The sequence below is a fragment of the Thamnophis sirtalis genome, unplaced genomic scaffold (assembly GCF_051295495.1).
Source record: "Thamnophis sirtalis isolate CommonGarterSnake01/CBP01778 unplaced genomic scaffold, rThaSir2_p1.2 scaffold_8, whole genome shotgun sequence".
Classification (NCBI taxonomy): domain Eukaryota; kingdom Metazoa; phylum Chordata; class Lepidosauria; order Squamata; family Natricidae; genus Thamnophis; species Thamnophis sirtalis.
The window spans coordinates 67,587,684-67,610,446 of NW_028261388.1; the positions used below are offsets into that span (position 1 = coordinate 67,587,684).

Consider the following 22,763-nt stretch of genomic DNA (forward strand, 5'->3'; position numbering starts at 1 on the left):
CCTGCTGTGTTTCCAGCAATCTATTACCAGGCAATACGTGTTAATACTGACAGATAACATCACTGCCAAGGCCCACGGGAACAGACAGGGGGGCACCAGATCTTCCTTATGCAGGAAGCCAGTGCCTTGGAGACCTGGGCAGAAAATAACCTTCTCTCGATCACAGCTGAACATAACTCAGGGGTGGCCAATGTTAGGGCCGACTGGGTTAGTAGAACCAGGATAGACCAGACAGAATGGCGATTGCACCTTTTTCTTTTTCAGATCACACACCGGTTCGGGACCCGTCGTGGATCTGTTTGCCTCCCATTCCAACGCTCAGCTCTCCAGGTTCTTCACGAGGTTCCATATGCCGGGAGCAGAGGGCGTGGATGCCCTTCGCAGCCCTTGGCCAGAGGATCTCCTCTATGCCTTTCCCCCAGTCCCTCTTCTGTCCAGGGTTATTCACAGGATCATCAGCGTCCAGGCAGAGGTTATCCTTCTGGCCCCTTACTGGCCACAGCGACTGTAGTTCACTGACCTTCGGACATTGTTGACAGAGACCCTGGAGAATCCCATCGGACAGGATCGCCCTCAGCCAGGGATTGCTGGATCCCCCAGAGCCCCTGTGGCTTCAGCTGACCCCTTGGCGGTTGAGTGGCTCGCTCTGAGCAGGGGCGACTACTCAAACAGGGTAAATAGCACTATACAGGCCTCTAGGCCTTCGACAGTCTGCATCTACAATGCCACTTGGAAGATCATTTGCAATTGGTGTGTAGACAGACTAATTAAATCTGAGGAGTCCTCAGTTCCCCAGGTGCTGCAGTTTCTCCAGGACAGTCTGGAAAAGGGGCTGTTGCCTAACACCATCAGGAAACAAGTGGCAGCCCTGGGTACCATACTTATCTGCGGGGAGGGACAGACCCTTTCCCATCACCCTATGGTCAGGAGGTTCCTGAAGGGAGCCTCAAATCTGAGACCACCAGCTGTCCACTAGTATCCATCTTGGGACCTTACCAAGGTTCTGGAATCGCTTGTCAAACCACCGTTCCCCATCACAGGGTTAGAACATAGTGGCCATGACAGCCACTCCAACACACCAAGAATTTGAGTTGCAAGAGATTCCAACAATGAATCAAAGCCTTTGTTTTTAGGTTGGCATTCATCCCTTATACAGTGCATCTTTTGATGCCATTAGGCTCTGCCTGTTCTAACTTTATAATCTTTATTAGATATTTCTGTGATAATTGTGGCTTTGCTATTTGTTTCTTTTCTGATAACATATCCTGAAGGATACACATCCATCAGAAAGCTTTAACAAAAATGCATAAAAGAACCTCAAACAATCCGTTTTCTAACATCCGAAAACTTTGACCTAGGGCACCTTAGTCTGCTGTGGAAAGCCTCTCAACCTTCTCACATATGAAACTATGAGAAAAGGAGCTTTCTGTTGCAGGGCTTTCTGAGGGAACCTCCCAAGCTAGTGCCAGGCTGTGCTGTCATGGCAGTGAACAAAGTTTCATAGTCTGTGCAATTTTAGATTCATAATGTATTGTATCTGTAGCTACTAAATACAAACTTTTAAGCTATAGCAGGACGAACTTGGAATGAACAAAAGAGAAGAAAAATAAGAAATATTGTGTTTAATATTTTAAACCCACCGGTAAAATATAAGGGAAGAGCAATTGTCTCTGTTGTTTTAGCTGAAAAGAACTTCTCAAATGTTAGCAACTATCTTCAGCACATGCAGTTTAATTAAAAAGATTTAAACCCACATTAGATGAGGAGGAATTAAGGTTAGGAAATCTCTTTCCATTTCAGTACACTCAAAGAAATACTTCAGATATCAGGAAAATGTTGAATAGGGTAAAAAGGGAGAGTGATATATATTTCTGTGAAAAGTATCCTTATAATTTCTTTCTTTTAGAATTCAAGCATGAATAATAGCAAAAATAAAAACATGGGACTTTTAACAGATAGCAAAAGATGGATGCACTGAAGTTAATTTTTGGTCCAGGACTCTTTCCTTTAATAATATTCCTTTACTGAAGCAAAAACAGAAGTATGTCCAATAAGTTATAGACATCTGCTATAAAAGTCATAAAAAACCGCCAAATTAATTTCTCAATGGGCATATTGCCATGCAACACACAGCATCTCCAGGCAGAAAGACTAACAAAAGATAACTTTTAAAAGAATCCACATGATTGGAGTGCTACATGACTTCTCAACTTCTACTATGGTCAAGCAAAATATCCACCAACATTATCTGATCTCTGTTTATAATTCCCATTGCTATAGAAGGTTGAAAATTTGTCCATGTAGGTGAGCTTTTTACTGAAAGTTTCTAATTAGGCTCTTCAGGAAAATAAAAGTAAGAAAAATGGTTCAAAATATAATGCAAATCCTGTCCTTTTTTGAAGAGCAGCAGCCTTGTGAAAAGTGATGGTCATTGCAGAATGAAAATTGAAGAGGGTCACCTAGCAACAACCTGACCCTCATATGAACGTGAAGTGAGAAATGTTTATCCCCACAAATAATGGCTGAAAATTGGGTTGAGTAGAAACCCCCATTGTCTTCTGTGCTCAATCAATTGTTTCTACTGGAACCTATTGCTTCCTTAGAGTCTTATCATCCATACGATTTCACATAGTGTAAATTATAGGATCCAGGCCTCATATTTCAACATCACTTTCTTTATCATTATCATGGTCACCGTCGTAGAACTCATTGGAAGCTTCTGGCCTGCAAGATATAATAAAGTTACATAGGATAAGAAGATAATGTAGCAAAAATTAAGGATAAATATGGAATCTGCTTATTTTAAAAAATGCAACGAGCACATGGCTCTGAAAAGGAGAACTATGGCTATTAAACAGATCATGCCAAGAGTCCCAATCAATACATACTGATTTCTGGAAGGTAACTGCTGGAGTTTCTCTCGAGTATCAGGTTAAAATACATAGTTTTTATTTCAGGGACAAATATAAAAACATGCCTGCTGTAATTATCTTCTGAATTTCTCTCTTCTGGATCAGGTTCATCTGTGCGATCATAGCTCAGAAGATCAGACGGGACATCATGGATCTGGACGCTAGGTGCATGATTCAGCATCTTCAAATTCTCAAATATTGTCTGTCGTATTTGATCTAAGTACTTCACAGACACAAAATGCAGCAAAATCCTATTAAGCAAATCACTTCAGCAAAGATGATCAAATTCCTAACATCATTTTTGCGGCCATCAAACTTAACCCATAATCATAGACCCGCAGTCATAGTGACCACAACAGTTTTCCAAAATGTTCAGAACACCCCTATTTTCAGAAATGTCCCGTTCTGGTTGCAAATAGCTTTTGTTTTCCCGCCAATAAGAGTGTATGCAGCATCACGCTTGCATTAGTTATTTGGTGTTTTCTGTAGTGGCGTTTGAATTTGAGTTTTGATCATTTTGACTGCAGATCTTTGTTAATGTATATATTTTTAATAATATCGAGGCCAGGTTTTCCACCAAAAAGAATGTGTTTGGTGATCCAAACTTCAAAGAAACTGTTCTAAAATGGTATGAAGAAGCAGAGGGTGATCTGAGTGAAGTGGAATTGGATTACGATGAAAATTTTGTAATGGATGATGAGGAACCCGCCACTACCACAGATTCTGACATCAGCTCCCGATGAAATTGATGACAGGTACAATCTACATCATGCAATAATTTATATGGCAAGAACAAATTCAAATAGTTTTCTGCACCTTTTGGAAGCAATAGATCTAGAACTGCTAGTTATAATATTGTAGTGCAATTACCTGGACTACGGCCAGGAGCTAGAAATCTCGGAAATTCACCTACTCCTCTAGAGACTTGGGAATTACTATTTTCTAAAGAAATTATTAGCACCATCATTCAGTGGACCAATGCAAAAAATAGAGCAGAAAGATTGAAGTTCAAAGATGGAGAAACAAAGGAAAGAAACTGGAAATGTCGCGGTGAGAACGGCTGGGAAATTATCGCGCTCCGAGGAGCTTTGGAAAAACCCAGACAGCAAACCATCATCGGAAGGTCTTTGGACCAGAACTGTCCTGAAGGGATGGTGAAGAAGGAGAGGCATTTCAGACAACTGCGAGGAGCCAGGCAAGCTCCAGGGAGGGTTGGAAACAAGCTCTCCAATTCGACGGTGGTGGTGGTGGCCATCTTTTAATGACCACCCTGAACCTGGGGCAACCGGACTAAGCTTGGAGCAGGAGCAATGTTTGGACAGAATGCTGGGACCAGGAGATTGGCCAATTCAAGGATAAAGGAGTTTAAATTTGGAGCTTATTTTTTTTTTCAGAGCTTAAAAGTAGCAGTTAATTTGTACTTGGAATACGGAGGGAGGGTAAAAAAAAGCCGGTGACTAAAATACTAAGAGCCCAAGAAGATTTTGGTTAATATAATTGGAATTGGAGAAGTCTACAATAACAAAAGTAAAAGATTCAGAGAAGAAAGAGCAAATTTTCTGTGTGGATTTAGAGTTTTTCGTTTCTGGCAACTTTGACAAATTATTGATTTGATCATATTGTGGGATCGTAAAAGCCACCTACTGGAAAGAAAGTACAGCAACATTCTGAAACAAAGCCCAGCGGTAAAATTTGACCTTGACCACAGGAAAGATAAGTGGAATACTCTGAGAATTTTTAAGGAGTGTATGGTCCTTCCCTATTGTTTAACTTTGTTTTTCTACGGCTGAGGAAGAAAATAAAAAACTTTTGAAGTGCACTGGACTAATTTGGGACTGGTTATTAAAATTAGAAACAAGAAGAGGGGCTTAATTAATTGTTGTAAAATATAATAGTATTAAAATTTTATTAAATTTGAACATGGAGTGTGGGATGTATGAAGAACTACTTGAAATGTTAAAAGATGCATGTGCATGTAAAAGGTAATAAAGAACCAGAAAAATCATTGAAACACATAGAACAGGAAATAGGAGAGCCTAAAATTGGAAGTGGAAATATGATGTAAAATGAATTATGTATATGAGAGAATGTTAAAGGGGAAAATCTGGGCAACACTTGGTTTACAAAAAATTTAAAATTTATAACAAAAAATAAAAAACTTTGTTTGGAAAAAAAAGATGGAGAAACAAAAAGGGACTTGCGCGATGTGGAGATCAATACAATTTTTTGTTTATTGCTCTATATATCAATTTTTAGATTCAACCATGAAAACATCGACTGTCTTTTTGCTAATGATGGAATTGGTCAGGAAATTTTTAGATATGTAATGAACTGAAACAGATTTGCTAATTTGTTAATTTGATCAATAAATGAAAATTTTAACTATACAAAGTAAATTTAACAACATATCCCACCTATTATTTTTATAGATTAAGAAAATTGTATGAGCTGTCATTATGACCTCATGTTTGTAATAGCTTAGCTATTAGTAGTACGTCTGTAGTTAAGGGTAAAGCATAGTAACAAATTTAATCTACTATTAGGCACAGGCTTTTTTAGTAAACAGAAGAACTAATAATGCTTCTTTAGAAACAACGGAGATATTTTGGAAAGGAGGCAAATAAAAGAAAGGGTCAATTTGTTCATTTAGCAGGAGATACTCACTTGCCTTGAGTTCTGATTTTCAATTCTAGTGCTGACATCAGGGTGCAGAGTAAAGTCTGGAGCAAAGTATTCAAAATATTCTTTATGGATAAAAAATAGAAATGTTTATATATTAAAAAGAGAAATCCATATATAGCACACATCAAAGCACAACAACAGCCAGTTATTCCTTTGAGAAAATACAGTTAATCTTCAAGTTAGCAATAGCAATATTACTTAGACTTATATACCGCTTCATAGTGCTTTTACAGCCCTCTCCTCTCTAAACGGTTTACAGTCAGCATGTTGCCCCCAATAATCTGGGTCCTCATTTTACCCATCTCGGAAGGAGGCAACGTTGAGCCAGTGAGATTTGAACTGCCAAATTGCAAGTACAGTAAAGGAGGAGTAAGTGGAATTCGGGTCACTAGCAAAGCAGGCCCAGTGCCTGTGGAGAACCGGCAAGGCAGGATAGTGGGGGAAATAGGCAGGGGGCATGTTGCAGCATCTCTGCTGCCGGTGGTAAGGGTGAATGACCACTGTGGTGCATAACTTCACTACCAGGCTATAAATACCGTATTTTTCGGAGTATAAAACACACTTTTCCTCAAAAAAGAGGCTGAAAATCTGGGTGCGTTTTATACATTGAATACAGCATTTTTTTGCCTCCCGAAGCCCTTCCCCTTCACCAAAATGGCTGTGCATACCCTTATGGAGACTTTCAGAGAGCTCCTGGGGCTGGGGAGGGCAGAAATGAATGAAAAATGGGTTGTTTTTGCCCCCCCAGCCCCCAGCAGCACTCTATAAGCCTCCATAACGCTATGCATGCAATTTGTTTGAAAAAAAATGTGTCCGTTTTTTGCTTGTTTTTGCCCCCCCCCCCCCAAGGCTATTCATGCCTTTTTATTTAAAAAAATGGGCCGTTTTTGTGAAAAATGGGCCGTTTTTGTGAGGTTTGCATAGTGCAAAAACTTTTTTTCCCCTTTTCGGAAAGCTCTTTAAACTGATTGATGAGAATTACATTGATCAAGTGCTGTGCCAGCAGAAACAAGGTCTTAGGTGCTGCAGATTGTCAGCGATTTCCTTTTCCAGCACATGGATAAATACACCTGGAAACATCTACCTACCTACTCTCTCTCTCTCTCCCCCTACCTACCTACTGTATTTCTCTCTCTCTCTCCCTCTATCTACCTACTCCCTCTCTCCCTACCTATCTACTGTATTTCTCTCCCCCCTCTATCTACCTATGTACCTACCTACCCTCTCTCTACACATTTACTGTATTTCTCTCTATATATATCCCTCTATCTACCAACCTACCTACTCTCTCTCCCTACCTATCTACTGTATTCTCTCTCTCTCTCTCTATTTCTCTCTCTCTCTCTCTCTCTATCCTCTACCTATCTACCTACCTACCCACACTCTCTCTCCCCCTACATAGCTACTGTATTTCTCTCTCTCTCTCTATTCCTTTATCTATCTACCTATCTAACTACTCTCTCTCTCTCTCTCCCTACCTACCGATTGTATTTATCTCTCTTTCTCTCCCTCTCTATCCCTCTATCTACCTACCTACTTTTTTTAAAATTTGCCTCTTCAAAACCTTGGGGTGTGTTATACTCCGGTGTGTCTTATACTCTGAAAAATGTGGTACTTTTTTGCAGGGGGAGGAATGTCGTAATTTTGAGCTGTCACTAATTGAACTATCTCAAGGATTATCTGTAATACAATCTTAATGTTTTCACTCTTTTGTCTGAGACATGTAATTTATTGTGACCCTTTATATCATAAAGCATAAACGCACAGATTGAATATAAGGTTGAGGTAGAAAACCTCCAAGGTCTCTTCCAGCCCTATGATTTTATCTGCTAAAATCTCCTCACAACTGGTTACTCTACAATTAGAAAAAAAACCAAAAGAAAATGCAAATTTCCCTGATGCTTTTTATTCTTAGTGTCAATTGCATATCATCTTCATCTAGCATATTAACATACAGTTTTTCCCCAAACTGGGTACCCATGATCTTCAATATTGACAAATCATTGCTGATATGTGAGTAAAGAAGCAATTCTTCAGACAATGTGACTATGTCACATTAGAAATCTAAAAAATAAAAGCAGCCCCTTTAATACAAGCCCAGAAATTGCTTAGAAGTCAGCAAAAGGCAGTACATTGATGTTAAAACTTCTGTTTTGTTAAAGATTTATTGATGTTCCTAAACTGACTTTAAAGACAACCCTGGCTATGCTATTTCAGTACAATATTCAGACATTCTGCTTAATGAAACAATATTTCATTAACATAATAAACCAATTATTCCCCGCCACACTGAAAGCGGCGGTGGTGAGACCCCTCCTGAAGAAACCATCCTTGGATCCAGCTGTTCTTAATAGCTATCGTCCAGTCTCCAACCTTCCCTTCTTGGGGAAGGTTGTTGAGAAGGTGGTGGCCTTCCAGCTCCAACGGTCCTTGGAGGAAGCAAACTATCTAGACCCCTTCCAGTCAGGCTTCAGGCCCGGTTACAGCACAGAAACCGCTTTGGTCGCATTGATGGATGATCTCTGGAGAGCCAGAGATGAAGGACATTCCTCCATCCTGGTCCTCCTTGACCTCTCAGTGGCTTTCGATACCATCGACCATGGTATCCTTCTGCGACGACTGCGGGAGGTGGGAGTGGGAGGCACCGTGCTACGGTGGTTCTCCTCCTACCTCTCGGACAGGTCGCAGTCGGTGTTAGTGGGGGGGCAGAGATCGTCCCCTAGGCCCCTAAATTATGGGGTGCCTCAGGGCTCGGTCTTATCCCCCCTACTATTCAACATCTACATGAAACCGCTGGGAGAGATCATCCGCAGGCACGGGATTAGATACCATCAATATGCGGACGATACTCAATTGTATCTGTCCGCCCCGTGCCAACTCAATGAAGCGGTAGACGTGATGAGCCGGGGCCTTGAGGCCGTTATGGACTGGATGAGGGTTAACAAGCTTGTGCTCAACCCAGAAAAGACCGAGTGGCTGTTGTGTTTTCCTCCCAAAGATTTGGCTAATATTCCACCACTCAGGCTGGGGGGTCAAATTTTATACCCCTCAGAGAGGGTTCGCAACTGGGGAGTCCTCCTGGATCCACAGCTGTCATTTGACCACCACTTAACGGCTGTGACCAGGGGGGCATTCGCCCAGGTTCGCCTGGTGCGCCAGTTGCGACCCTACCTGAATCGGGAGGCTCTCACAACAGTCACTCGGGCCCTTGTGACCTCTAGGCTGGAATACTGCAATGTGCTCTACATGGGGCTGCCCTTGAGGAGCATCCGGCGACTTCAGCTAGTGCAGAACGCAGCCGCGCGAGTGATTGCGGGTGCACCCCGATTCACCCGCATAACACCTATCCTCCGCGAGCTGCGCTGGCTACCTGTCGATCTCCGGATGCGCTTCAAGGTGCTATTAGTCACCCATAAAGCCCTACATGGCAGTGGATCTGGATACTTGAGAGACCGCCTTCTGCCAATTACATCCCTGCGACCAATAAGATCCCATAGATTAGGCCTCCTCCGTATCCCATCGGCCAGCCAGTGTCGGCTGGCAACTACAAGGAGGAGGGCCTTCTCAGCAGTAGCCCCGACCCTTTGGAACGAGCTCCCCGTGGAGATTCGTACCCTCTCCACCGTCCAAGCCTTCCGCATAGCCTTGAAGAACTGGCTCGCCCGTCAGGCCTGGGGATAAGGATAGTTACCCCTCCCGAATGATGAATGTATGTTGCCTACTATTTTATTATATGTTTCTATCTTAATGTCTGTATTCCCCCTTCCCGGTTTTGTGTGAGCCGCCCTGAGTCCCCTCAGGGAAAAGGGCGGCCTACAAATACTAATAAAACTCTAAAACTCTAAACTCAATTACTTCTGGGAAATTACACTAAACATAGTATGGAGGAAGAATGTTTTACATTTCTTAATTGCATTATGAAATTGTTCACCTTTGAACTGAGGGCAAATGAGACATTATTATAACTGCATATTATGCATAAAATATAAACGACTGCACAAATGTAGAAAAGTTACTGTGTGTTATATACTAAAATACAATAAAATTTATAGTATAGTATTATTTATATACCTGGCTAAGAAAAGGTTAAACAAATAATTGTTTATATTTTAACACAGAAGAACCTGACTTACCACTATATGGAAGCTCCTCACTAATTGCTTCATCTACAAGCAATGATGTTTCATAAGTCCTGAAAGGAAAGGCAGACCATATCCATCAAGACCATATATCTATGCCACTTACTTACTAATATATTACATTTATTGGCCGCTCATCTTACCATAGGTGAACCTATGGCATGTGTGCCACAGGTGGCACGCAGAGCCCTCTCTGCGGGCATGTGGGCAGTCACTCCAGCTCAGCTCCACCATGCATGTGTGCACGCCTCCCGCTGGCCAGCTGGTTTTTGGGCCTCTGCCACTCATGGGGGCGTGAGCATATGGGAGATGCCTACACATGCGTGGGGGACATGCATGCATGTGTGGTGTGGGAGGCCATCACTGCCATAGGGTAACTCTGGGCAGCTTACAATAACTTATAGCCATGAAAGATGGCTATCTCCAGCCTATCTCAATGCTCTTACAATACTCACCAGCATCGGGCCACATTGCGAACTGTATAACCACCGCCTCCTAATACCAGAAGGGGAATGTTGAAACTTTTTACATATTCCACACACTCCCTGGAATCCAAAGTTAGAATATTTATATTGGCATATACTTGGCATACAATACACATAAAAATTGTGTGTGTGTGTGTGTGTCTGTGTGTGTAAATCTAGCAATTTATGATAAATGACTGCTGTTAAAATGATTTCAATGTTGTTATCAAACCTATTTTGCTGAAGCTGGGAAATTGCTAAGCCAATAGGGGATTGCCAAACACCACCACCCCCCACACACAAATATTTGAACAAAGGACCTTATTAATTTAGGGAAAATCCACTGGGGACTGCACAGAAGAAAAGGGCAGAGAGCTGAATTAGATCCAAAGACAGAAGGTGGTTGAGAGAGCCATTCTTTTTCTGATGCTTGCTTTTCTGTCTCCAAAGTGGAAGAGTCTCAGCCCTTGCTGGAGTTTGAATCAATTACAGAGGACTTTGAAAGACACCACAGGTCCAGTTTTAATGCAATGAGAAAATTGCAATAATATTTTTGACAGCATATTAAAACTGGAGGAATAGATGCAATACAAGAACTATGATAACTATGATCTTTTCATACTCTCTAAGATTGACATATACTGGAATTGCAATAACGTGTTGTGACTTATAGAGTGACTTTCCCCTTTAAAATAAGCTCAGCACTGAAAATGAATAACAGCTCTTAAGCAATTATAAAGACAGCAGTTTGCTAAGGGGTATGCATGTGTGTAAAAGAAAGCAAAATGGCAGCCACAGATATTGAAGAGATAGACTTCAAATTTTGCTGCCACCAGCGACATCACTGTGAAGATCCCTGGCAGCATATGACATCAGAGTTAAAAATAGACATAGTTTGTAAATAAACTACTCTTTCTGCTTTATTTGTTAGTGAGGGTTACTGTAGGTGGTCAGCTAAAAAACAAGCAAAGCACATTCAATATAATATAAAACCCCAGCCATTTTGCAACCTGCAGGATAGTTGGCAGCAGCTTTGGTGTTTAATATAAAACACAAAGTGTTTTATAAGAAAAAGAGAGTACAGGAGAATTTGAGAGGTGTCTTATCTTAATGCCTAAAAAAAACAGAACTTCAACAACATTAAAAGAGAAAAAAGCAGAGACGTAGCCTCATTAGCCTAATTTCCTATTTAATTTTTGATGGGTTATAAAATGGACTTACCCATGTCCTCTTATACTGAGGTTAAAGCAGCCCAGGCGATCACAGCCTAAGGAGTCAGCACCACACTTAAAGGGATAAGTGGGAGAGATAAAAATGAGGAATAATGACAATTGAAATTTCCCAGCAAACCTACCCATCATTATTGTAGCCCCTCTTGTAATCTGTGAGTCCCTTCATATGACCACAAGGAACAGCCATCAAAAATTCTCACCTGCAACACTATGCAAGTTGGCTGATAGAATTCCACCACTTGATTAATGACCGGCTGGAAGAGGTGCTTATAACCTTCCAAACAAAAAGACAAAGGAACCACTGCTATGATTTCCCTGCTGAAATATGCACTGAAGATGGATACTACCACAAGGCCCAGTGGAAGACTCACTTTGGTCATCAATGCCATCCCGCAAAGGTACATTTAGACAGTAATAGCGGCCACTCTCAGCTCCAACTTCATACATGTCACCTACATGTCAGTGTAGAATTTAAATAGGAGTACATATTAGAAAACATCATTTTCCAGAAATGTGACACAGAATTTCAATTTTTTTCACACACTTACTAGCTGGCTAATAGAAGTCTGATTCTTGAAGCTGACAAAGAATAGTAAAAGATTTTGTACCTGTACCAGGGAAAAAGTAATTCCCGTATTTGTGAAAAGATACTGTCATGACACGGTCTGTCAAGTAAAAAGCTTCCTGGACACCATCTCCATGATGGATGTCTATATCAATGTAAAGCACACGTGGGTGGTACCTGTCAGAGAAAAAAACCTTTTCTGTGGGAAAAACCGTATCTCCTAACATCGGTAAAACTTAAAGTCTCATGTATGAAAAATCTGTACTTATCACTAGTGTCACAGCAGCATCTCCTCAGAGCTACTGCAATTCTGACAACACTGATCTAAATTGCCAGCACTTTAAAAATCATACTAAAGAAAGAAAAATCAGTCCAGGATCACATTCCGATAAATTGCAGACAAAGGTGCTCATTTTCTATTTCAAGATTTTTTTCAATCATGCATCACCTTTATTTTCTCTGTGGTTGTAATACCCTCTTGTCTTTGTCATTCTCCTCTCACAATTGATGAAGAACTTATTAAGTCTGGAGTTATGGTGTATAGAGAATTTTTGAAGTTATCCCCAAAGTTAATACATTTCCTCTGAACTCAATGAGCAAACAAAAATATCACTAGTACTTCTGCCACAATTTAAAAGATTAGAAATAAACAACAAAAAGTTAATTAAGACTTTGATTTTAGAAAGTTAAGAATAGATTACAGGTCCAAATAAATTTGAAATCAGATTTTGGAATGCATTATACAGGTAGTTCTTACAGACTTACAACTGTTTAATGACAGTCCAGAATTATGATGGCCACGGAATTAAAATGTTCACTTTCCCAGGTGAAGGATTCTTTATGGTAGTCCTCAACGTACAACCACAATTGGGACCATAATCTTCATTATTGAGCGAAGGGGGGGGGGGGCATATGATTGCTTTAGTCAACAATGAGAATCTCAGCACTCTTGGTTATTGTAGTTAAGCAATCTCCCTGGTCATTAAGCAGAGGGAGTGAAAGAGTCACCTGTTGAGTTAAGCTTCTGTGTGGATGCAGAAGGGAACTCTTCTGTGGATTGCAGGAACTTAAATCTGACCTTTACTTTTGTAGTCTGCTAGAGGAGTTCCCGTATTCTCCATGCTTGGAAGGGGAATCCTTCCATAGAGCTGCAGGAATGGAGCTCAGATTTTCAGGATCCAATTTCCATTTCTGTAGCCTGCTGGAAAAATTCCCCTCCACAAGCAACCCTTTTTTTTCTCAAAGGGCTGCCTTGCAGAACAGGGTGGGGAAAATTCAGTTCCACAGGGTTCCCTCCTGGCAAGCGGCCTTTTCATTCTCAAAGAGTTGCCAGTCAGAAGAGCATCTCAGCTTTATGACAGGCAGCAGCAGCAACATGCAAACTTCCTTGCTGGTTTCATGGTTGACTTTTTGGGGAAGCTAGCAGAGAAGATTGTAAATGGTGATCATATGATTTCATGGCTCTTGGCAACCAGTTTTATGTATGAACAGGTTGCCAAGCACTCTGATCATGTGAACTTGGATGGTGATGCAATATTTTGTTAACGGCTGGAAGTGCTTTATATGGGCCATAAAACAACCTTTTTTTCCTAAGACATAATTGAAATAAGCAATTTTAAAAATTGAACTCTAGAGGGAACTAAAGTTTTTTAATTAAAGGAGAAGAATACATAAACCTAATTAACAGTTACAGAATTACACAAAACATTGTAACATTAGAAATACTGATGGACACTTTTGAAAAATGGAATCAGAAGTTAATATCAGCAATGTCAATAACGATCCTGGTTTTATAGACAAACTGTGTCCAAAGATGTTATGGAAAAAACAGAAAAGGAACAAGTTTTATCTGATAAGACAGAGACAGAACTGACACTAAAAGTGGATCTACTAATTACAGGATAGAATGATATGGAAGGAGATGTCTCATTAGGCATGTAAAAGAAATCAGTTGATGCTTTAAAAGTCAAAAGAGAATTATAATAAGGTAAATTGGATTTACAAAAGAGGTCTGTTAAAGTTGGATGAAAATTGTGATTAAAGGATAAAAAAAGAAATGAAAATAAATCAAATTCTATGACATTACTTGAAAAGACTAAAGATTGAGATTGTTAGAAGTAAAAGGAAGGAATATAAAATTGGTTTATTTCAATAAGTGTCACAGGAACAACTCAGACAACTGAGGAATAACTTTCTGACAACTCTTAATAGATTTGATGATACCAAGACTGAAATTATATGCTTTATGGATTTGTTTAAAGGTAAGAAATGGGTCATCGAATGAAGACAAAATTGGAGGAGGTGAAAAGCTACCATAATTGTTAAAAATTGTTGCAATCAATGTTGGAAGTCACTTCTTTATATATATATATTTCTTTACTACATTCTTATCTCTTTTGTCTACATTTTTGTCTTTGCACTTTTTTATTCTTACTACTTTTCTTTCTTTCTTTTAGTTTATGATGAACTCTGGAGTGAGTTTTCCAATATTTTCTAAATGTTTGGGCATTTTTAATTTTTGGCACTTGGAAGGAGACCTCATTATGTCTATATTTAGAATCCCAGGGGAACATTGTGAGAGAACACTTGTACTGTGGTGAATTATTTATGCAAACAAGAATACCTACTTGAGAAGCTCCAAAATGCCAATCACAATGTCATTCACATAACAAAACCCAGAAGCCTGGAGAATGAAAAATAAAGAAATTACTGTATGTTAGTTAAAAGGAGCCACTATGCCTTCCTAATAAATAAAGCAAACTTGATTATTACCTCAAACTTCTTGGCATGATGCAGTCCTCCAGCCCAATTAATTGCAATATCACAAATCTAAGAATAGAAGAGAAATATTAACTTTGAAAAAAGAATGATCACAAAATAAAATATCTAATAAAAGATCACTAAAATCAATACTTTAATTTATTTCACTAGTCTGTAGTATCCCCCTTTTAATAAACTGCACTAGAAACATTGAATCATAGGCCTGAAAGGGGTCTGGGGGGGAATCATCTAGTCTAACCTCTGCCCAAGGCAAACGATCTTATACTACACCAGAAAAATCAATGTTCAATCTTTTCTTGAAAATATCCAGTGATAGAGCACTCACTACTCTGGCAGGCAAGTTGTTCCACTGAATAGTTGTTCTTATAATTTCTTAGTTCTAGGTTGGATGGCTCTGTATCCAAGCTTCCACTGATTGCTTCTTATCCTATTTTAGGTGCTTTGGAGAATATCGTATCTCTTTTCTGTGAGTACGCTTCATGCAATGGTGGGATTCAGCTGGATCGCACTGGTTCAGCAGAACCAAGATCTATTTTTTTCTGCGAACTGGTTAGACGTGCTCTGGAAAATCTGTGCTTTCTGGAACATGTCTAGTTTTCGTTCAACTTCCTTCTAGGCGGGGGAAAAAAACCCTCCCCAAAAGTCCAAGAGAGGAGCGACGGAAACCTTCAATCACATCACTCAGACGAAACCTGTCTCAGGTGGCATGGGCCTGCAGATAAGGAAACACTCCAGGGCCAAAGAACCAGTGGAGCGCCAGAGGGTCCTGGAGGGTGCTGAAGCAAGCAGGAATCCTGTTGCATTTCTCCATCACGTTTCTCACCTTCCTGTGCAGGGAAACAAAACTTTGTGAGACTAAAACAAAAAGTTCAATCAATCAATTCCAACTTGTCACAGAAAAAGAAGATCTTGCAAAGTTGGAATAGATTGATCAAACTTTTTTTTTTTTTGTCCCACAAACTTTGGTTTCCCGGGACACAACGGTAAGAAATGGGATGGAGAAATGCAACAGAGCTGGAAATCAGGTAGGCAAAGAAATGCTTGGGGGAAGAGAAGGCATCTGGGCAGTGGTGGGTGGGGCATTTTTCATAGTGCAGAGCTGCGCTGCAGTGGAGAAATGAGAAACAGAGCGACCAGTGTGAGGGAATGCCGCTTTCCCTCTTTCTTCTCCCTGCTCCTCCTCCTCCTTTTGTGCCGGCTGCTCCATTTCCCGTTTCTCCATTGCAGTGCAGCACCCAGGATCCAGTTTGATAGCGGGTGGCTGGGGCAGGGGAAATTTAACAACTGGTTTGCCCAGGGTTAGGTTGGCTGTTGCAGGAGGCTCATCCCACATGTGCGGTGGAGCTAGAGGACAGAGATGGGCCACACCTCCCATGATGGCCCACCTGACCCTGGGTGAAGCGATTGTTAAATTATTTGAATCTCAGCACTACCTGACATGTCACCTCTAATCCTCTTTGTTAACAGAATAACAAGAGTAGGAAGGGACCTTGTAGGTCATCTAGTTCAGCCCCCTCCCCGGTCCAGACAGGAAACCATATACCATTTCTGACAGATGGCAGTCCAATCTCTTCTTGAAAGCCTCTAGTGATGAAGCTCCCACAACTTCTGAAGGCAAGCTGTTCCATTGGTTGATTGTTCTCACTGTCAGAAATTTTTTCCTCATTTCTAGGTTGAATCTCTTCTTGATCAGTTATTAAGCTAGACGTACCTAGTTCCCTTAAGCGTTCATCATATACAAGTAATACTTAAGTATGAACGTTCATTTAGAGAATTTTCACAAGAACAAATTTATTCAGAAAGGGTACTTGTTAGAAATTCAAAACTGCAATCCTGCCATACAAAGAGGTCTCTGTAACCATGTGACTTAGATTCAGTCACTGCTGCAGCACCACCAGCCATTTTTAACTCTGACTCTTTGAGGTCACAAAATTCATTTCCCTGAAGCCGGTAGGGGTTTTTTTTGTCCCTGGTCACATGGCCAAACAATATCCAATGATTTTTGCAGCTGGTGGGGTGCTGAGTTTATTTTTGGGTTTTTTAGTGCTGTGTGGGCTTGAGAACTAGTACAAAATTTACTTACTTAAAAGCAGAGCAGTTCCCATAGTGCTTACAAAGAGTACAGTACTATAGAATAACAAAAAATATTTTAAAATGAATTGCTTCTATTTTAAAATATTTTTTGTTATTTTATAGTACTGTACTCTTTGTAAGCACTATGGGAACTGCTCTGCTTTTTAAGTACTATACTTTGCAAACTATTGTTTGTAAGTACAGTACTTTGCAAATATATATTTTTTGCATTTGCCTTGAAACTGTGTAGAAATGCTAGCCAGCACCTAAACATTCTATAGTATTGTGTTGCCTTACTTTTATTCTGGAGATTAGTGCATATTGCTGTAGTTTGTAGGTTTTGAATTTAAATTGTTTCTAGAAGTTGTGGGTGCTCCATCACTGGAAGTTTTTAAGAAGACACTGAATAGACATTTATCAGAAATGCTCTTGTGAGTGCAGTGGGTTAGACTAGATCACCTCAAGATCTCTTCCATCTCTGTTACTGTTCCAAGCTGAGATTTCTGTAAATCCCATCCCCCTCTGGGTACCTGGCTGGAGACCTTAAGCTAATTAGTGGCAAGTGGGTTTTTTTAAGCAACAGCAATCAGAGAGTTCTGTAAATTACTGCCCATCCCCCTCTGGGCAGCTGTCTGAAGAAGCTTGAGTTGACTAGCAGCAAATGTGTGGTTTTTTTAAAAAAGCAACTGCAAAGGGAGAGGTCTGTGAGCCTGCTTGGAGGCAATTTAGTTCCTCAGCCAAAGGTAGCATCAGAAACAGCTGATAGGTGGCCAGCGGGAAAGCCTCAGTTCGGTTAAGGATGGTAGCAATCAATTAATGAATCAGAGGGAATAGTCCATACTTTGTTCATTTAACGAGCCATTTGACTCGATTATTGAATTTGATTTTAAAAAGTCATAAAATTGACTGATTCATTTGATGATTTTTTTTTTTACTTATGAATCTAATGGGCAGGCTCCGTTAGGTTCGTATCTCGAGGACTACTTGTAGTTTAGTTTCCAGACCCTATATCATCTTTGTTGCTCTTTGGTGCAGACCTTTGGTAGGGATTCAGAATCTTTTTTGTATTCTGATGACCAGAACTGGAAGCAATATGAGTAGTTCTTGACTTATGACCACAATTGAGCCAAAAAAGTCTGTTGTTAGGCAAGGCAGCTATTTAGTGAATATGCTTCATTTTACAACCTTTTGCCACATCTGTTAAGCAATTCACTGCTGTTGTTAAATGAAACATACTATAGCTAAGCAAATCTGGTTTCTCCGATTGACTTTGTTTGTCAGAAGCCAACTGGGAAGATTACAAATGGTGATCACATGACTCCAGGACAATGCAACTGTCATAAATACATGCCAGTTGCTAAGCACCCAAACTTAAGATCCCATGATCGTGGGGATACTGCAACAGTTGTAGTCACATTTTTCAGTTCAGTTGTAACTTAGAACAGTCACTAAATGAATGGTTGTAAATTGAAGACTACCTGTATTCCAAGTATAATATACAGCAATGTACTGATTTCTCAAGGTTTTGATACTATCCCTCAGTTGATGCAGCCTAGGACTGGATTGGCTTTTTTGGCAGTTGCAGCATACCGCTGGCTCATAGTTAGCAATAGCAATAGCAGTTAGACTTATATACCGCTTCATAGGGCTTTCAGCCCTCTCTAAGCGGTTTACAGAGTCAGCATATTGCCCCCAACAACAATCCGGGTCCTCATTTTACCCACCTCGGAAGGATGAAAGGCTGAGTCAACCCTTAGCTGGTGAGATTTGAACAGCCGAACTGCAGACAGCTGAAGTAGCCTGCAGTGCTGCATTTAACCACTGTGCCACCTCGGCTCTGTTAAGTGGTGATTCACTAGGACACCTAGGTCTTTCTCACAGTTAATGTACTTAGGCCAGCTACTGTCTCTACTATGCCTATGCATTGTTTTTTCCTGTCTAAGTTCAGGACCGTACTTTTCTCACCACTGAACTGTATGTTGCTGGATAGAGAATGCGCAAGTCTATCAAGACCCTTCTGACACTTCCAAAGTGTTAATAATTTATCTCAGCTTGGTGTTCTGAACATTTGATAAGCTCACCTATCCTCACATCTAGATCATTTATGAAGAAGTTGAAGAACACTGTCCCTAAAATAGAAGCTTGTTGTACCCATTGCATGCCTCCCCCCATGTACATGTAGTTTCAAGACTACTTATTGAGTGTAGTTAGTCAGCCAGTTGTGAATCCATCTGGTGGCAGTACAGTCCATCCCTCATTGTTGTATCTTACCAATAAGTAGTCTGTTGTCTACTTTGTCAAATGCCTCACTGAAATCTAAATATACTATCTCCACAGCATTTCCTTGATCCACTAATTATCAGTCCTGAAGCCATTTTGGAAGGATTTTCAGGGCTCCCACAGCAATGCTGGGTAGAGCTGTGGGAACGTGAGGGGGTAGATAGAGATATCTGGGGGATGTGTAGCCAAAATAGCATTCTTTCCCATGGGAGCCAAGGACGCTTTACCAGGTGTTGGAGGGTGTAGACAAAAGCCAGCCGGAGTTGGGACTGTGACTTGATTTGACCATGTGATGGACTTGTGACCTGAAGGGAAGAACTTTGGGTTTTGATTTGGGTAGGGAAAACCCTGGGTCCTTCAGAATTGAGTTTTCACCAGCTGTGCCAATATGACATTCCTAATAAAATTATGCTTTGAGGAAACTCTAGACCTTAGTGTTTTGATTGCTTTGGGTTTGTTACTTGGAACCCTGACACTAATTTAGTCACTTTATCAAAGAAGGCAATAAGGTTTGCTTGGCACAAACTGTTTTTAATAACAAACCCATGTTGGCTTCTAGTAATCGTCCCATTTCCAGGTGTTCACAAAGCTGCTGCTTAAATTATCTTTTCCAAGATTTTCCCAAGTATTGATGTCAAGCTGATTGGTCTATAATTTCCTGGTTCCACTTTTTTCTTTTTTTTTTGAAAATTGGAACTACATCAGTTTTTTTCCAGTCTTCTGGTTGTTATTCTATGTTCCAGAAGCTTTGAAAAATTTTGATCAGTAGTTCTGAGATTACATCTGCCACTGACTTCACAACCCTGAGATGTAAACCATCTGGTCCTGATGCTTTGAACTCATCTAAAGTGGATAGGTGTTCTCTTACTAATTTTTTTGCTATTTTTACCTGCATTCCTGTTCTGTCTCCCATGGTATTGCTTTTGATAGGCTGTAACATTTTTTTTCCTTTTGCATGAAATGAAGGAATTATGCAGTTCCACTTTCTCTATGCTGCCTTGTCATTATCTTGCAATCTTCCCCATTAATGGACCGATCATTTCCTTGACTTCCTTATTATATCGAAAGAAGTATAGGTGACCCTCTGGTTGCCTCAACAAAGATGGCAGCTAGACACATCAGGAACCTGTCTAATCTTCTTGCTGCAGGGTTTGTCTCCCAGTTATCAGTGTAGTTAAAGTTTCCAAATAGTACAACACTGTGTTTCTATATACCGTATTTTTCGGAGTATAAGACGCAGCAAGGTTTTGAAGTGGAAAATTAAAAAAAAAGTTTTTGCACTCTGCAAACCTCCCCAAAACGCCCCGTTTTTCGTGAAAACGGACCCGTCCTCCCGTAAGGCATGAATAGCCTTTAGGGAGCTTGCAGAGTGCTCTGGGGGGGGGGGGGGGAATGAGCAAAAAAGGACCTGTTTTTCACCAAAACGGTCCTGTTTTTTGTAAAAAAAAGGGGCATGGATAGCTTTTAGGAAGCTTAGAGAGCTCCTGGGGCTGGGGGGTTTAAAATTGAGCAAAGAATGGGCCGTTTTTCACTCATTTCTGCCCTTCCCAGCCTCCAGTAGCTCTTTAAAAGTTTCCTACAGCTATTTTGGTGAAGGGAGTGGGGTTTCGGGAGATAAAAAAATGCTGTATTCAGTGTATAAGACGCACCCAGATTTTCATCCCCTTTTTTGATTTTTTTATACTCTGAAAAATATGGTACCTTCATTAACTGATCAGCAAAAAGTTCATCTATTTTATCTGGTTGGGCAGATTGTAATATAAACCTACAGCAATATCATTTATTTTTTCATCTAATATTCATCCAAATGCATCCAGGAAGGCTTTCATCCTTGGTACTATGTATTTCTGTAGATGTATAGTGATTACTTACATATTGTGCAACACTGAGTCTTTCTTTTGAACAATTTATATCCTTCTAGCAGTATGTTTCAATCATGGGTTCCATCCATCAAGTTTCAGTAATAGCAACAATATCGTACCTACCCTTATCTACTGGGATTTCAAGTTCTCCCTGATTGTTCCCAGTACTTTGAGCATTAGTGTATAGGCACCTAAGTCCTTTATGGCTGACCCCGCATTTGCTTCCTATGTCTGCTGTTTTATATGTACCGTATATACTAGAGTATAAGCCGAGTTTTTCAGCCCACTTTTTGGGCTGAAAAAAGCCGCCTCGGCTTATACTCGAGTCTACAACTGGATCCGGCAGTGCTGTTGCCTGTTGGAGAAGGCGAACCAGCCTGCCATCGCCGGCCACCGCCAGCCCCGCCGCTCTTCCCGCCACCTTCCAAGCCGCACAGTCCAGCGGACGGAGCAGAAGCAGCCCCGGGGCTCCGCTGCCGCTCCCCGCATTTTCTGGACGGGGATCCCTTGGAGAGGGGATTCCAGCCTGCCATCGCTGGCCACCGCCAGCCCCGCCGCTCTTCCCGCCCCCTTCCAAGCCCCACAGTCCAGCGGACGGAGCAGAAGCAGCCCCGGGGCTCCGCTGCCGCTCCCTGCATTTTCTGGACGGAATAAAATGAGGTGAAAAGAGCCAAAAATGTGCCGTTTTCTCCCAAGGAATCCCTGTAACTCTGCTTCTCAGCCTCCATTCCTTCCAGTTGGCAAAGGCATTCAGGATTTGGGGATGGAGGGGGGAGTGTCTTCCCATTCATTGGGGGGGGGGGGAGTTGAAGACCACTGAACCAGATTAGGGAGTGTGCTAAAACAGGAGCCAGGGAACCTGAGAAAGGATCCGAAGTGGCATCTGTGAATAGGCCCAGGTGGGAAAAAGGTGCCCAAAACATCCAAGGAGTTTGGATTATTCTTTATACTATTGATGTTGTTTGTATATTTTTCTCATGGATTGCACCAGTGAGGCTAAAACCAATTTTGTTGTATACATGATGTACAATGACAATAAAGGCTACTATGCTTTTAAAAAGAGGTTTTTTTTTTTTTTTTTTTAAAGGTTTCTTCTCTGGTAATATTGTACTTGCTAACCAAGGAAGGAATCCCCTCTCCAAGGGATCCCCGTCCAGAAAATGCAGGGAGCGGCAGCGGAGCCCCGGGGCTGCTTCTGCTCCGTCCGCTGGACTGTGGGGCTTGGAAGGGGGCGGGAAGAGCGGCGGGGCTGGCGGTGGCCGGCGATGGCAGGCTGGTTCGCCTCCTCCTCCTCCAACAGTCTCGCAGGAAGGAATCCCCTCTCCAAGGGATCCCCGTCCAGAAAATGCGGGGAGCGGCAGCGGAGTCCCGGGGCTGCTTCTGCTCCGTCCGCTAGACTGTGGGGCTTGGAAGGGGGCGGGAAGAGCGGCGGGGCTGGCGGTGGCCGGCGATGGCAGGCTGGTTCGCCTCCTCCTCCTCCAACAGCACTGCCGGATATCCGCCCAACGCTGCGGGGGCGCCAGCGGGAGCTTTGGCGGCTTCACCTCAGCCGCAGCGCTGGGCAGCAAATGTGCTGGTGCTGTTGGAGGAGGAGGAGGAGGAGGCGGCAGCAATAGCACCTGAGGACAGGACAAGAAGCAATGGAAACTTGTCAGAAGGAGACTCAAGCTGGAAATAAGGAGAAATCTGACAGTAAGAACAATTAAAATCCTAGGAAAATGTCCTTTCATGAAAAATTACTTTTTCAGTTAACTCTGCCTGGCATTAGTTGGG

General features: G+C 41.4%; 1 protein-coding gene across 1 annotated transcript in view; it reads right to left on the minus strand.

The window, feature by feature from the left end:
* Positions 1-1,607: 1,607 nt before the first annotated feature.
* Positions 1,608-22,763, minus strand: part of HDAC3 (histone deacetylase 3) — a 35,856-nt gene continuing 14,700 nt past the window's right edge. Inside the window, exons 5-15 of the mRNA XM_087721840.1 lie at positions 14,767-14,823; positions 14,622-14,677; positions 12,038-12,171; positions 11,801-11,881; positions 11,630-11,703; positions 11,419-11,483; positions 10,189-10,278; positions 9,728-9,786; positions 5,577-5,656; positions 2,978-3,135; positions 1,608-2,724 (exon numbers count right to left, since the gene is read on the minus strand). Coding sequence (XP_087577966.1) covers positions 2,655-2,724; positions 2,978-3,135; positions 5,577-5,656; positions 9,728-9,786; positions 10,189-10,278; positions 11,419-11,483; positions 11,630-11,703; positions 11,801-11,881; positions 12,038-12,171; positions 14,622-14,677; positions 14,767-14,823 — 924 coding nt within the window. The 3' untranslated portion in view covers positions 1,608-2,654. The remainder of the gene's footprint in view (positions 2,725-2,977; positions 3,136-5,576; positions 5,657-9,727; positions 9,787-10,188; positions 10,279-11,418; positions 11,484-11,629; positions 11,704-11,800; positions 11,882-12,037; positions 12,172-14,621; positions 14,678-14,766; positions 14,824-22,763) is intronic.